Genomic DNA, 15,800 nt, shown 5'->3' with positions numbered 1-15,800 from the left:
GTGTGGAGAAGACTCGGATTCTGGACCGGACCACTTTACTGGTTCAGTTCGAACCGGTTTTCTGCTTATTGTGAAATTTTGAAAAATCTTCCCTCCACCACTCTCTACACGATGTTTGACCAAAGACAAGTATTGCTAAAAGAATTTCCTCTGCGGAAGGGACAGGGAAGGACCAAAACAAAGATTTTAAGCAAAAATACTGTTTTCCGAATCTTCTCCTTCTCGGAATATTTAAATTCAAACTCCAAAAAACTTAAGAGGGGAGTTGATATTTTTAATAAACCAACTTTCTTTTTTCTTCGTTGATAATTATGTTGATGTACGACCTTGTAAAGGCTTTTCCTTCAATGGACGGCGAACAATGAGGGCTATTCTTCTCCGATCAAAATCCTAAGGTATGGTTTTACATTTTCGGTCCCCGTTTCTCATTCCAGTACCGACTTCCCTCAACTTTTTAAGTCGTGAATTTTATCAGGAATTTGTCTTATTTCTTGTACTAAATTGCATTTAAAAAGCACTCAAATGGTGATTTTCTTGTTTATGTAAGCTGTTAGTTTTGTTGTGTGCTTTTCCAACAATTTTTTTTTTTTTTAATTTCTGATTGTCATAAAGTTGGGCTTCTTAATCTGAGATTTTAATCCCATGCTTTATCTGTGGATCTTGATCACGAATTACATTATTTTCATATAGTTCTCTTTCTGTATTTGAATGAAACGCCGAGTCTGTTTCTCTACCTCTAAGGGTTATCTAAAGTATAATACATTATTATGATGTTCTAAATTTATTGAGTAGATAATTGCCTTTCTTTCAGTTTCTTATTTTGACTTTGGGTAGGTTTCCACTTTCCTCAGGTCCCTGGTATTTTACGAGCTTATAGAAGATTACTTTAGTATCAACACTTTTTGGCACCAGGGAAGTTTTTTTTTTTCCTTTTTTTTTTGGGTTCTTGAGGCAGCTCTGAACTATCAAGTTAGGAAGAATCTCTAGAAGTTGAAATTGAGGAAATATACATATCTTTTAGCAAGATGGTTTCAATTAGTAATGGAGAAGACTCAACCGTTGTTCAAGTAGAATTACCATCAAAATCAACAGATTGTTCAGAGGTCAATGGCGGGTATACTCTAAACAACTCAATAAAGGGACTGCTAATCAGTGAAAATTCCAGAGTTAGTAGTCAGGACAAGCTAAGTTTAATTCCCAGTAGATTAAGACTATCGGAGTTCAATTCTACTGGCAGTTCATTTTCCCCATCAGCTACGTTGAGGAAAATTGCAGAGGAAAAAGAGAAAATATCGCAGTGTGTACCTTCCACTAGCCAAGGTTTCAGAGAACGCTTCAATGTGAATATTGTTCAAAAGGTTGACTGGGGTTCACTTTGGAAACTTTGGAAAGAATGGATTAAGAATCCTTTGAATATGGCCCTTTTATTGTGGATAGCCTGTGTTGCTGTCTCTGGAGCAATCCTGTTTCTTGTAATGACAGGAATGTTAAACAATGTCTTACCAAGTAAGTCACAGAGGAATATATGGTTTGAAGTCAATAATCAAATCCTCAATGCTCTCTTTACCCTCATGTGCCTATATCAACACCCAAAACGATTCCACCACCTTGTACTTCTTTGTAGGTGGAAGCCCAAGGACATACTGACACTCAGAAAGATATACTGCAAGAATGGCACTTACAAGCCTCATGAATGGGCTCATTTGATGGTAGTTATTGTGTTGCTTCATGTAAATTGCATTTCTCAATATGCCCTCTGTGGCCTTAATTTGGGATACAGAAGATCGGAACGTCCTGCCATAGGTGTTGCCATCTGCCTCTCAGTTGCAATCGGTGCTCCAGCAGTTGCAGGTGTGTACTCTATTATGAGTCCCCTTGGGAAGGATTATGAGTCTGAAGTTGATCCCGAAGCACAGGATCAGATTCTTATTGATGGTATGGTCTGCTCAAGCAACCGAAGGAAGTCATTGGAGAGAAGATTGTCATTTGCATCAAGTGAGCAGAGGAGAGTTGAGAATGCACCAGTGTGGAAAGGGGGTTTATTCGACTTTTGGGAAGACATTGCCACGGCTTATCTTTCTGTTTTCTGCAGCTTTTGTATTTTTGGGTGGAACATGGAAAGGCTGGGGTTTGGAAACATGTATGTTCATATTGCAACTTTTCTTCTCTTCTGCATGGCTCCCTTTTGGATATTCAACTTGGCAGCAATCAATATAGATAATGAAACAGTTAGAGAAGCTTTGGGATTAACTGGTATTTTGCTGTGTGTTTTTGGGTTACTTTATGGTGGCTTTTGGAGGATCCAGATGAGGAAGAGATTCAAGCTGCCACCAAATAACCTTTGTGGAGGAAATCCCGCTGTTGGTGATTGTGCACAATGGCTTTTCTGCTGTTGGTGCTCACTTGCTCAGGAAGTTCGGACTGCTAATTTTTATGACATTGTTGAGGATAAGTTTTGTAAGAAGCAAACAGAGGAAATTGGCCATTCCACATTATCCCCTTTACCTCGTGAAGGCGGAACAGCTCATTTCAGAGCCAGTATAGCAACTCCGCTTGGGAACAGCCCCTCCAAGATTCCCATGCCTGGGACCGAAAACCTTGTCAGATTTTCAAAAGTTCATTACAGTCCTGATGAACTGCTCCCAAAGGTAGAGGAAGAGTTTACCAACAATTTTATGAACCCACCTCTTCCATCGTCAATACAAAGAGAAGAAAATGCAAGCTAAAGGTAGATAACATTATTTCTTTGTATTTTATCCTTTCTGCTGATGATGAATCCTTTATGAAAGAATATCATGGAGTTTATTTCCGTACTTTCTGTATTCGTTCAATTACAAATTTAGTTTACCTCAATCCCACGTCACCACATATTCATTCAAGATTTATAAAGTTTACAGCTAGACAGGCTGATTATCCTGAGTACTGCAAGTTGCACCAAGGTTTTTTCTTATTTTGAATGCAAGTTACAACAGGCTGAGAAATAGTTCAATATATAATCTAGATAGCAAGCACAAGTCCAGGGAGAGAGCGGCGAGCAAGATCTCGGGGTTGACTCTGCCACAATGTGAGTGTAGTAACGTGGGGAATTTCCCATGTCGGTGACCTAAAATCCGTGACAGTAAGCCATGTATTGAAGTATTCTCTGAACTGGGTGATTAGCCCATCTTTCAAGGTCCATACATGAACCCAGTATGCCTGAGCACCCTCCCACCCTTCTGCAATGACGCACTCACCGATCACCTCTATGCTTCTTGGCTCGAACCTGAACTCAGCACGGCTTGACGCACCCGTCAACATCCTCATCATGTGTTGGCATCTGGGCGGTCCATGGAACCACCATTCCAGGTCACTGGCCAGCAGTTTCGCCACCATCCCTGCATTGTCTTCAGATAGTGCTTTGTATAGCTCCTCAACGATTGCCCTGTTCTGGTTTTCTACCACTTCAGATTCCTTCGTCTCCGTATCAGCCTCCATTGATTCTTCTTGCTGAAAATGGAGTTACTTACAACTACAGAGGCCTCAGGTATGGACGTAATGTAGTGGGTATTGTATTCTGTATGTGTGCATGCATGGAATGATCATATCCAACCATTTTTATAGTAGAATGAAATTTTTATTACTAGTAGAATTTCGGATTTTTTGTTTTCATCTTTAAGAGATTACATTAGCGTTTTAATTAATGAGCATATCTAACATTTTATTTTCAAAAAAGTTATATAAAAAAAACTTTTAAATTTATATAAAAAATTATACCCCAAAAAATATATAAGCTAATGATTTCCATTGAATGCTGTTTTGGGGACAGGAGCAATTGGGTAGCCACTAGCTAGTACCGGAACCAGTTGAATATGAAATCTGCTGTCATTATCTGCCTAAATGACCAGTGAGTAACGTTTTTGACCTAACATTTCTTCTTTTCTTCTCTCTTCTACATTATGGCTCATGTTCATAATATCTCTTCTTCTTCTTCTTCTTCGTAACTTTAAATTCTTTTTACCAACAATTAGTTTTTGGTTTTACTCTTAAAAAGTTTTATATATTAAGGATGTGTCCAGTTGCTGTTGGAGTAAAAAAAAAAAAAAAACTTAGGAATCTGCAAAATAAAACTTGATAACATGGGAGATTTATTTTAAGAGTTAAAAAGAAAAATTATTAATGAAAGTCTTTGAGAGAGTGGTTTCTTTAATAATTAGAATAAATTTAAACTGAATGAAGAATTCAAACAAAATTTTATTTGTTTAACTCTTCAAATTGAGAACTAAGGGGTTAAGAAAATTTTGGTAGAAGAAAATAATAAACCCAAGAAAGTAATATTATAATGATTCAAACAAACCAATATTTGGAGGTAACTGGGAGTAGTAGATATGAGATTGTAAACCTCACGAACATAATGAACTCTCCATGTCAAATAATAATGGATGTAAGAGATTTGAGTTTTGTAAATTGATATACTCTACCAAATTATTGTGTACTTTGAAATTCAGGTCTTCAACTTGAGTAAACAATTGTTATGATGTAAATATGAGTCAATTTTAACAAAGAACATTTTGTAATTTGGCTTTAGAACAACTTAATCACCGTTTAAATTTAATTATTTCTAATAAATTTTTTTGTCAGTATTTACAATATGCGGAACTATAATGGTTTTATTATAAAAAAAAAAAAAAAAACTTATATATAACGTAAGTAACTATTGTTTTAATAATTTTTAACTTATTCTACTTATACTCAGTTTTATTTTTTAAAATTTCAAAGTACAACATCTTTTAAAATGAAGATACATAGTTTGTAAATTAAATTAAGGGGAGAAAAATCAGGAGTGGGTGTTTTTATGATTACCCTGTAATAAGAATTGATTTAAAGTCTTTTGGTTACACGTCATCATGAAAATGAAGTAGACCATGCATGTGATGTGAGAAAGCATCCATAATCACTGCCGTTTTTTTTTTTTTTTTTTAAAAAAAATGTATATAGATAATATGCATATATGTTATAAATATAATAAAAATATTTTTTAAATAAATTAATAATATCTTCTAAAAAAAATGATGTACTAATAATTTATACAATTAAAAAAAATTCAGTAATTTAATTAAAAAAATAATTTTTAAATAAGCATATAATTTATTTCGAATGTATAATATTTTATCAAAAAATATATTAACTATTTAGATAAATAATAATTAAATAATTTATATAAGTTAAAATAAATTCTATAATTTAATAAATAAAAAATAATTTTTAAATAAAAATATAGTTTAACTCAAATGTACAATATCTTATTAAAAAAAATCTACTACCTAACTAGATAAATAATAATTAGTATGCATATACAATTCAAAAGAAATTTTATAATTTAATAGAAAAAAATAATTTTTGAACAAAAATATAGTTTAACTTAAATACATAATATTTTATAAAAAAAATATATACTACCTAATTAGATAAATAATAATTTGTGTGTGTGTATATATACATAACAATTCAAAAGAATTTGTACGATTTAGTGGAAAAAATGATCAGATTAATTAAAAATAACATATTTAATTTAAAGACCTTACATTACCTTAATGTAATCCTTGAAACCCAATCAACAAATTAAATTTAAAAAGAAATTAAAAAATCACAAAATTATTGTTGGAATAATAAATCTGAAGCATTATGGTTGCGGGGAAGAGTGGTGGTAGAGGATTGTGGAGAAGGTGGCAGCTGAGGAGGTGACAGGCTGGCAGTAACTTTGACCGTTGACTCATCTTGTCTCTTTTCGACCGTAACCGGAGAAGGTCGTTGTGCCCTCACTTTCCGCGTGCGTTTTCTTCTGTATTCCCAAATTACCCTTCTAGGATACATATATTACCAACTTGTCCTTCCGTCGCCATTCTCACACGGCGGCGTTAAAGAGCGCCGTCTATTCCGTCTCCTATAATTTTTTAACACTTTTTTTTTTTTTCTTCAGATCGAATTATGAATTTGCTTAATGAATTAATTTTGTTTTTGGCGTAAATGTTGTTTTAATTAAATTTTTTATTTTCTTAAATTTATTCAAGTTATCTCATATGTGGATGAAAAATAAAATTTATTGTCTTCCTTTCTTATATAATAATAATATTAATTAAAAAAATTAAAAAAATTAAAATGAACGAAAAAATGGAAGAACAAAGAAAACCCAAAAGAAGATTAATGAAATAAACTTCGAAAAAAATTATTATAAAAAAACATAAAAATCAATAATTTTGACGTAAGAATTCCAATAATTTTTAAGAAAAAATACTCACTAATAAAAATTTAAATTCGAAGTCAATATTTCTTAGGCAGCATGTTTGTTCTCTGTACAATTACAATCTTAGAGGTGTTGGAAATTTTTTTAATCACCTAGTATGTGTTTAATTAAATTACTTCCATGAATTGCACCATATATGTTTTTTACATATTATATATAGATACATAATATGCATGCATACATATATATATATATATATATGCAATAAATTATTCCTTCCTCAGCCACACCAATAAAATATGGTATGCGTAAGCATTTAAGAGTTGTGGCCAGTTGGATCCAACCAATTAAAATCCCTCGTGTACATGGCCTTGGACATTCTCCTAAACTACCAAAATAATGGAGTCATGTACAACGAACTCAATCCCTTTCTTAGTTGGGAACTGGCAGCTATATATTATACATATATATATATATATAATACATGTATGCATAACTATGTATATGTACTGTCGTCGACCCCATCATTTAATTTGTAATTTGGATTTTTCAGTCCCACAATCCACGGATCAAATCCTTCAAAAATCCCATATGTCTGCATTAATGCAGATTGCTGAGCATCTTCTTGATCTTCTCATCTATGTTATATCTTGTCATCAATCCTTTTCATATATTTATATATATATATATATCACCCTCTGCACCTAATCATTGCCCTTAGTTCTTGATCCTATCTCTTTCTTTTTCTCTGATTATCTGATCTACTCTCTTGTTTAACAGTTGATGATGATTCAATTCCAGCGACAAAACCTTTATATACATATAAATTAATCACAATAAACTATTTATTGATGACAATGTTTTTGAATTTGATGCACCTGGAAGATGCATGAGGTAGCCTTCTAATTAGACGCTAATACTTACGTGCAAAACCGAAGATGAATATTCATTCATGCCTTGGCAGACATATACATGTATATAATTATATATAATTATGTGGAGGAGTTAAGGCGAGTCTCTTTCTATAACCAAAGTTATTGATTGAGGTTGGAGGAATCTCTTTTCGTGCAAACAGCTAGCTGGTAGTCATCAGCACCTCAAAGTTGTAACTCATAACATCTCTGTTACTGTTGCTGTTAGGTCATGTGTGGCAATCATTAATTAATTGATTAATATATACATATACATCTATATATATATATATATTTGTGTGTGTGTGTGTGTGTGTGTGTGTGTGAAGTTGATGGTCAGAGAAAGCTGCGAAAATATTGCCACACGTACACTCTGTGCATGCGGATGAGGCTGGGCTTGGCCCTTCACGTGTTACTTATGGTTGGTGTTGAGTCTAGAGATACATGTACAATAATACATCAAAAAGGTAGGACTTGGACAAATAATGACAGTCTTATCTATTAATCAAATAATGTTAAATTAAATGTGATTAAAATATAAATAAATATATATATATATATATGTAACAAAATAAAAGACAACAAATACATTCTTTAATTTCAAATTTATTTCTTTTCATTAAATTGAAATTCTTGTTGAAAATCTTCTTTTTTTTTTTTTTGTCCTATGGTAATTAATAAAATAAAATAAATAAGTTAAACAGTTATTAAAATTAGTTTAATTAGTTGCAATTAGTTAACTAATCATTTGTAATTAGTTTAATTAATTGTCATGTGTAGATACTCTCTTTCCTCATTAATAAAAATAACTGTCAAAGTTAATGTTTTCCTTGGCAACTGAAAAAAGAAGGGTTAAAGAATCCATAGTTTTTAGATTCATCTAGTTTTGTTTGTTTTTGTCCTCCCAAGTGTTTGTAATATTGATTTTTGTTGATTTGTCAACAAAAAAAAAAAAAAAAAAGAAAATTTTGCGAACCTCTTCTATCATTATTTACTAATAATAATTTTTATTTATTTATAATACGAAATAATAAAAATAGTTTTAATTTCAAAAAATAAGCTGAAATTGGCATTCCACTCTATTCAAATTATGAGAAAATATAATTCAACATATATAACTTGAAAACAATATAATACTTTTGTATTTTTTTAAATTATAAAATTTATATCATCGTTTCAATAACTCGTAACGTAATATGAATTGATTATGTAAATAATTTACAAAAAAAATTTGCATGATCTATTTCTGATTCACAAGAAGAAATTCATTCCTTAGAATAAAGTAGACATTCTACCACAAGAGTATTTTACACAATTAAAAATTTTATGGGATGAATTGACCAACTTGAAACCTATATCTGTGATCACATGTTACCTACGATGTCAGTCAACCTAATGTTGTTTTCGTTATTAAAAAAAATCAAGAAGATAAAGTCATTAGGTTTTTGAAAGGGTTGCACGAATCATTTGGTGTTGTTAAGTCAAGTATACTACTTATATAGCCATTGCCAATGCAATATATCACAAAAAAGAGTCATCGGGGAAGTAAAAAAAAAAAAAGATGACAAAAGTCATTTTCGTTAATGAGGAAAGAGAGTGCATACATGAAAGTTAATTAAACTAATTACAAATTATTAGTTAACTAATTACAACTATTTAACTAATTGTTTATTTTATTAGTAATTGCCATAGCGGATTTGGAACCTTATGGAAGCTGTGTTAAGAATAGTGAAGCTAGTAATTGCCACTTAATCTGTACGTATTTAACTGGATGTATACGTATATGCGTGTATAAACATATATACTCAAGACGGTTTTTAACAGTCCTGAAATGGGCCATTTTCATTAGATACAGAGAGGATTGTTAGACAATGGGCTTGGAGCATTACGCTTAACCCTTATAAGACCTCGGAGTATGAGACAGAGTCCAATGAATCTGTAAGAACAAGCCCAAGAAACAAAAAACAAAAAACAAAAAACAGACCCCGAGGTCAAAACAAGGAAAATCAAGCACGACCAACGCAAACCATTACTGAGTTGCTGGCTCAAGGGTTTGTTATTTGAGTTTCATGATCTTCGATGGTGGGAAAAATCAACCAGTCATCTGCAAATGAGCCTTGATAATCAGTTGACTCTCCAAGTTTTGAACAATCCTTGTGAGAAACCACCCAAGAATCTGGCAACACAGACGTATTTTCTGCACATGGGTACCTTGATTCATCGTCCTTATCCATTGATTTCAGAAACCTTGACCACCAAGTATAAGAAGAGGCTTGGCTTTCTCCCCAGTTGTTAAGGTGTAAAGCTTCAACGGCTGGTGCTGCAACAGGCACTGAAGTTGCAGTTGTGGACCAGATAGGTTCTGGAAAAGGCATAGCCTCTATCAACGAATAGCAATAGTACTGTGAACTACCTAAACATGTACTGTTGTTATTTCCAGAGTTGCAGCTGGTTTTAGTCAACATACTCGTCTTACTCTCCGTAATGGAAGATGACTTTGATGATGTCGGTTTTGAAGATGATGATTTATGGAGTTGCAGCGCATGGACAATCTCCCTCCGAGCTTCGGCCGTGTTTAGGACACAATCTTGTGGAATCCCTTGTCTTGAATGGGTGCTTCTCATGCGTTTTTTTAGTAATTTCTCCATGGCTGCTGCTGCTGCTGCTTCTTCCCCTTTGTTGTATTGTAGAACAATATATGCATATATATATGTTGCAATGACATAAGTGGTTGAAGGAGATATTTGTATATATGTATATACGTATGACATATGACACGAGATGATGGATATTAAAGTGGCGCAGTTAATGGGAAAAGACGGGTGACAGGGGTGAGTAACATGTAAGGTGACACGTGGTGAGGAGGTCTAGACACATCGAATTCTTTTCTTCACGAAGCGGCAGTTGTATAGTATACACTTGCAGCCTAGTTGTATAATATACAACGTTGATGTATAAAAAGGCTGCTCGTGCAGTACTTTAATTTGTTTTGCTATTAGCTCGGCCTTTATAGCCGGATATGATGTATGCGGCCACCAGGTTTTAGACCAGAAACTGGGGTATATCCTTTTTGCAAAAGCCCCCCTTTTTTTTTTTCCCTCTCTGTGATGACAGCAGTAAATTGACTCAATGGTTTCCGGCCTAACTCAATGAAATTCTCAATACTCTGAAACCTTGAAGCAGTGTGTATAACTTATGATGCTGAAAGAATCCAATCAACATCAACATTCAGGGGTGTTCGGGTTACAGATAATTTTTTATTTGCTTTGAAGACTTTAAATATTCCATTATGCTGACCAATCCACTGTTATATCTGAACAATTGTTAATAACGTTCTATAGGAAAATAATTAAAGAAAGAAGCGGAGATTTAACGGATTATTCGGATGAATTTAAAGAATATATATATACTGTTAGATTAGACTTAACGCAATAATCGGAATTATCATATTATATATATATTTTTTTCAGAATTATTATGATAAGCTTATGATTCATCTTTGAATAAATTACTGGAGATTAGTATTTCATAAATCGTGATTATCAGAGCCATTTTTAACAAAGGGATGAATTCTCAGATATTTTTTTGAGCACAATGTAATAATATATATATATATATATATATTTAGATAGCAGGAAATGTTACAAAGGCAGAGAAGAGCTGGCCTTGAGGGCCTAATTTAGACTCATATATTACTACATATTTATCATATCCTATCCGTGTACATATAATTATTATTTAAAAAATATGTAAAATAATAAAGTATATGAATAAGTTCCGAGATCGAGGCTATGAGAAGCTTGTTAAACACTATTAAGTATTGGTAAAATTTTTAATACACGAGTAAAGTTTTGCAAATACAAATGTTATTATTTAATCGATTTAAGTTCAATTGGATAGTTAATATTATCATAACATACTAGAGAAATAGTCCTGCATCTACCAATGACAATGCAACAGCAAAACCTAAGGAAGAAGGGGTAATGGTAGGAAGAAAGGACCAACCTCAACGGTGTCGCCAACTCCACCAAAAGGAAGGAGTAAGTCCTTGTGAAGGAGGAGGTGTGAGGATGTCTAACATAGTTTGCTTCTCTTTGGGAGTCAGCGGAACACCTCTAACAAGGTTCAAAGCCATGATATGTACATTGGTCTTTTGTCTGTGCTTTTGGTAAGCCCATATTCCCGCACCTCCTGCTGCAACTAGAAGCTGTTTGCAAACACAATACTTTGGCGTGAATTAGATTTTAAGAAATATTACTAAACAGTAATACCTTGTGGGAGTTATATTGTGATTATAAACTCACTGGTGATAGCCATAAAGCTGCAGTCTGCATATCAAATTTTGGGGCATAAAGCACTGTCTCCCCAAAATCATCCTCAAGCTTTTTGTATATCTCTTTGTCAGTCTTTCCAGCCCAAATTTCATCACGGATTAGCTGCACGATAGCAACAAAAATATGGAAAGTTCATTCCTAGAGTTTTTTTAGAAATCTATATTTAACTAGTTAACTACAAGACAGTAAAAATTATATTCACAAAGGCGAACATTATCTCATAGAAAATCTAAGTGGAATATTAACAATATATTCCAAATTCTACAAAATACATGTATGTAATTTTATGGTCTCAATTCAACAGGATGTCAATTTTTATCATCTTCTAATAAAATTTGCATTCTCGGCTAACTGAATTGAGTCTAAATTTTCAAATAAATTTCATAGAAATATATAACTTGTTCCAAACAATGTCCTGAACTTCATAAGAATTGTGATAAATGGATAATATGTAGTAGGATAGAAAAATCAATAGAGAGAAACAAGCCAGCTAACTAGAAATTTCTTACGGGGAAAAATGACTAATTTATACCAGCACCTACTCTGCTTGAATTCATGTTACAAACCTTTGGTTAGGTTTGATAATCACCCAAATTGCAGCATCTAAGCAGGTAACACTTTGAAATACCATGTCTCTTTTTTTGTTGGCAAACCGAAGCTGCTCATAAAGTTTAATGACCAACAAGCAACTAAGAAGAATATACCTAATTTGATCTCTCCTCCTAACAGCATTATCATTTGTGAGTAAAAGAAAGCACCTTCCTAAGAAGGATGGCAATATCAGCTTGTGAGTCTTCAATTGACTGACTCCCACACTCCGTGCAACGAACATTATGGCTTATGTTTCTTGCCCGAGCTTCAACCACTTGTGCCTGCCTTACTTCATCATCTTTATTCTCCATTCCAAACTGTGAAAATAAATAGAAACCCCATCAGTAATGTTCTTCTAAAAATCAAGTTTAAAGTCATACTTTTTATTTAGAAATCCACATTCAATCTGGGTATCCCAGCACCTAACTTTATTTCAAGAAATTCTAAATCTTTTCATAGAGAAAAAAAAAAAAACAAGAGGAATTAACATCAAATGCATGGATAAGCATATCCAACCCAAAAAAAAGTATAAAAACAAGTAAGTAAAGAGAAGCATTCAGAGAAAATAACATTTTAATCCATCAAAACCCCTAAAGAATCTATGGGCCTTGCTCAATCAGGAGCAAGAAATAACATCTTATCCCAGATAACCATCTAGTTCAAATTGTTGTTTAGAAACTCTAAAGCTTACCTGTTTCTTTTGCCACTTAGTGGGTTGAAGGTTGTATTGTTTTTAAATTGGTTGAAAGCCAGGATCTTCGAGGGGTATACTGTGTTTGTTAGGACCAAACCTTTTAATCTAATGACCTGGTACCTTGCCTTCAAACCCTTCCATACAAAAATTGATAACAAGATTGGATGGAAAAAATCATTTAGAGCAGCAACTAACAACCTCTTACCTATTCTTTGGACCTCCCAAAGATCCCAAGCATGATTAATCCAATGTCCGTTTTGCAACCACCCCAAAGATTAAGTCATAATTTTATTTCTTATTTTTTCCTTTTTTGTTTTTCAAATTTATTTTCATTTTCAAAATCAAAATGAGAGTTGCTATTAATCTTATTGAAAGCGAGATCAGATGCTGAAATACTACTAGCCTCAGAATTCAGAAACTCAGATCAAAATGTTACTAAGATGGAAAGGTGGTAAACACCTACTTTGCAGAATATGCTAATTAATTAAGGCCGATTTACAACTATTATTTGGTATTCTAATCTATGTGAAGTGTGTGAAGGTAGTTGGGCTTCATTTACAAACTAAACTGAAAATTAAATACAACTAAATAAGCATTGAGATATAAAAAAATCCAAGCGGACTGACAGCTTCTTTGATGATCATTTCTCATGATGTCATGCTGATAGACTTGTTTCCTCCCATCAGAACTCAAGAAGTAAAAAAGTTCCAATTGTAAGAAAAATACTACATATGATAAACTTCGAGATGAGTGACATTATTAGATATTAGTTATTGAGGTCAAGCTAATCCAAAATGTCAATTAATCCAAATAAAATCTCAATTTCGCATTATCTGACAGCTAATATCCCTAAAAATTATCTCCACATAACAAAAACTTATGAATCAGAAACAAATGCAGTTTACTAATATTGCAGACAATCTGCCCATTTTCCATCTACACAACTGAAGGATTTCCTCATGATTCTGCTATTACTTTCTGTAACCATTTAGTACTTTCAGTGTTTGCCCAATGTAAACACAACCACACATTCAGCAACGTTAACCATTCATGCATTTAAAAAGGGATTCGGGTGACGCAAACATTCATTTCAATACAAATGGAAAAGATCATCCGAGGATACACTTCATGGACTGGGAATAAAAAGAAGAGATACACGGTCACCAAGTCCCATTTATAAAAGAGCTCCGTACTGAAACTTGCTATGCACAATTCATTTAGGCATTTTATCAAGCAATTACTGTGCAACAGGACAAAAATTAAACAATTGCGCCCCACTAAGCAGCAAAAAAATAAGATAAAAACCCAAATTGCAAAAAATAATACATTTTAACTTCGTTCATGTTTATCCAAAGAAAACTTCAAGACATCCAATTCGTTACTCAATTTCCATATAACTTGACTTCAAATTCATCCATAATGGCAAATACAGATTATGAGTAAAAGTGACAAGAAACAGAATTTACCCCTTTGAACCCGTTCACTATCGAAGCTCTATTCTTAGAACCAACAGAGAATCAGAGAGAAGAAGTAGCCCCCCTGTCACCAAAGCCCAGAACCCTCACCCAAACCGAAGCCTTCTCTTCTTCTCTGTTTTCCTCACTCTTTTTTCCGCTGTCTGCTTCCGGAAGCCAAGGCATCTGCTTTTGTTCTGTTCTCTCCCTCGCGTGCTCTCTCTTCCTCTGCCTCTAAATGTTTCTACGCGTCTCTCTCTCTTCTTTTTGTTACAAGGCAGAGAAGAGAAGATGATGGTCTCCCCGGCGAAACGGTTGGGAGGGTCTATGTCGGGCATGTAAGGGCTGACTGGACCGTACTTGAATGGGTTTGGTTTACATAACGAGTGCAAAAAATGGGCTTTGGTCATGAAAATAGTTTGAGATTTAATTAATGGGCTTGAAATAATATGGGGAAAAATTATATATGAGATATTAAATTTTCAAATCCAAAAATATAATTAGTCATGCTGCAGAAGAATAAGAACTTGACCTTCTTATTAGATTTGATTTCATTAATAATTTGAAATAAAACCATAATTTAAGATTTGGTGAATAAGTTAATGGAATAAAACGATGTGAGTACACAAACGTCTATTAATTCTTGCCGGGGTCGAAGCTTTATCATCTTCGTAAGTTTTGTTCAACTAATTGACCATGTTAATTAGCATTGATCTAGATTTAAGACGTCTGATAAGAATTTTTGTTTATAAATAAGACAGCTTTTGAGTATTGTGAATCAAGTATAATTGTGATAGAGACATCATGTTTTAAACTTGCTGTATACATGTGTGCATTTATATATATATATGTATGCAATGTAATGACTGGATATATACATAATGACATTGTAATCTTAGATCAACTGAAAAAATACTTGACCCTGGATAAATATGTTTAATTTATAATAAAATGCATATTTAAATATTATGATGTAAGTTTGTGAATTGTTGGTCAGTGAATTCCTACCTTTGAAAACTTCAAACTAGTTTATTAGTCTAATAATTGAAACAATTAACCAAGACAATTATCCATCATTTGTGATACATACATATATATATATATTCAGTGGTTCTTAGGATTTTGTTATGTAATCAATTAATGGGTTCGTTTAGAGCAGAACAATGATATCATCAACTCAAAGAGATCTTACAGAAAGAGACCAAATATATGCTACTAACAACATAGCATCAAAATAAAATTACATGTTAATAGAAAAAAACTATAGAATAAATACAGGATTTTATACTCTCTACACTTTGCCACTAGATGGAATTATTTGGATCATGAGATCTTACTGACCCACTTGTTTTGCCTGCTCTTGTTGGCCTATAACATCAGTCCCTCCCTTAAAAATGCACTTCTCCTCGAGCAAAAAAGATGAGTTTATGGAAAATGATTTTGATCTAGGCTGGACAAGCAAGATACTTTATCCCACCATAATGTATATCTCCTTCCCCGTAACCAAGATAATTCGTGTTAGCAACCCCCTTGTTAGTGTCAATTTCCTCTCCTACATTAGGCTCTTACAGAAATTAATTATCTGTACGTGTACGA

At 33.2% G+C, this 15,800-nt stretch overlaps 4 protein-coding genes across 8 annotated transcripts; 1 reads left to right on the top strand and 3 right to left on the bottom strand.

Moving 5' to 3' along the window:
• Positions 1 to 73: 73 nt before the first annotated feature.
• On the top strand, positions 74 to 3,035 carry LOC110817229 (uncharacterized). 2 transcript variants are annotated; one of them, XM_022045676.2, is made up of 3 exons: positions 74 to 395; positions 852 to 2,728; positions 2,898 to 3,035. In XM_022045676.2, exon 2 carries the CDS (start codon positions 1,026 to 1,028, stop codon positions 2,724 to 2,726), a length of 1,701 nt encoding a protein of 566 aa, XP_021901368.1. In that variant the 5' UTR covers positions 74 to 395; positions 852 to 1,025; the 3' UTR covers positions 2,727 to 2,728; positions 2,898 to 3,035. The 2 variants fall into 2 exon arrangements, with proteins under 2 accessions (XP_021901368.1, XP_021901367.1); XM_022045675.2 differs by having other exon boundaries at positions 75 to 395; positions 852 to 2,922.
• Positions 2,911 to 3,474, bottom strand: LOC110817230 (wound-induced protein 1). The gene has a single exon (XM_022045678.2). It carries the CDS (start codon positions 3,472 to 3,474, stop codon positions 2,998 to 3,000), a length of 477 nt encoding a protein of 158 aa, XP_021901370.1. The 3' UTR covers positions 2,911 to 2,997.
• A 5,471-nt stretch (positions 3,475 to 8,945) lies between these two features.
• LOC148252760 (uncharacterized) lies at positions 8,946 to 9,779 on the bottom strand. Its single transcript, XM_088208760.1, has 2 exons — positions 9,599 to 9,779; positions 8,946 to 9,493 (listed from the first exon to the last, which is right to left on the bottom strand). The coding sequence occupies exons 1-2, from the start codon at positions 9,777 to 9,779 to the stop codon at positions 9,177 to 9,179; spliced, it is 498 nt and encodes a 165-aa protein (XP_088064886.1). The 3' UTR covers positions 8,946 to 9,176.
• Positions 8,946 to 14,513, bottom strand: LOC110817179 (cytochrome c-type biogenesis CcmH-like mitochondrial protein). Of its 4 annotated transcripts, none has more exons than XM_022045608.2 (5): positions 14,217 to 14,513; positions 12,224 to 12,373; positions 11,436 to 11,567; positions 11,137 to 11,356; positions 8,946 to 9,805 (listed from the first exon to the last, which is right to left on the bottom strand). In XM_022045608.2, exons 2-4 carry the CDS (start codon positions 12,365 to 12,367, stop codon positions 11,138 to 11,140), a joined length of 495 nt encoding a protein of 164 aa, XP_021901300.1. In that variant the 5' UTR covers positions 12,368 to 12,373; positions 14,217 to 14,513; the 3' UTR covers positions 8,946 to 9,805; position 11,137. The 4 variants fall into 4 exon arrangements, with proteins under 4 accessions (XP_021901300.1, XP_088064888.1, XP_021901301.1 ...); XM_088208762.1 differs by lacking the exon at positions 8,946 to 9,805 and adding an exon at positions 9,817 to 10,332; XM_022045609.2 differs by lacking the exon at positions 8,946 to 9,805 and having other exon boundaries at positions 10,922 to 11,356; positions 14,217 to 14,511.
• Positions 14,514 to 15,800: the final 1,287 nt, after the last annotated feature.

The sequence above is a fragment of the Carica papaya genome, chromosome 8 (assembly GCF_054855325.1).
Source record: "Carica papaya isolate Zhongbai chromosome 8, ASM5485532v1, whole genome shotgun sequence".
NCBI lineage: Eukaryota > Viridiplantae > Streptophyta > Magnoliopsida > Brassicales > Caricaceae > Carica > Carica papaya.
Note: the sequence above shows the minus strand (reverse complement) of the source record. Positions and strands in the feature narration are given on the sequence as shown.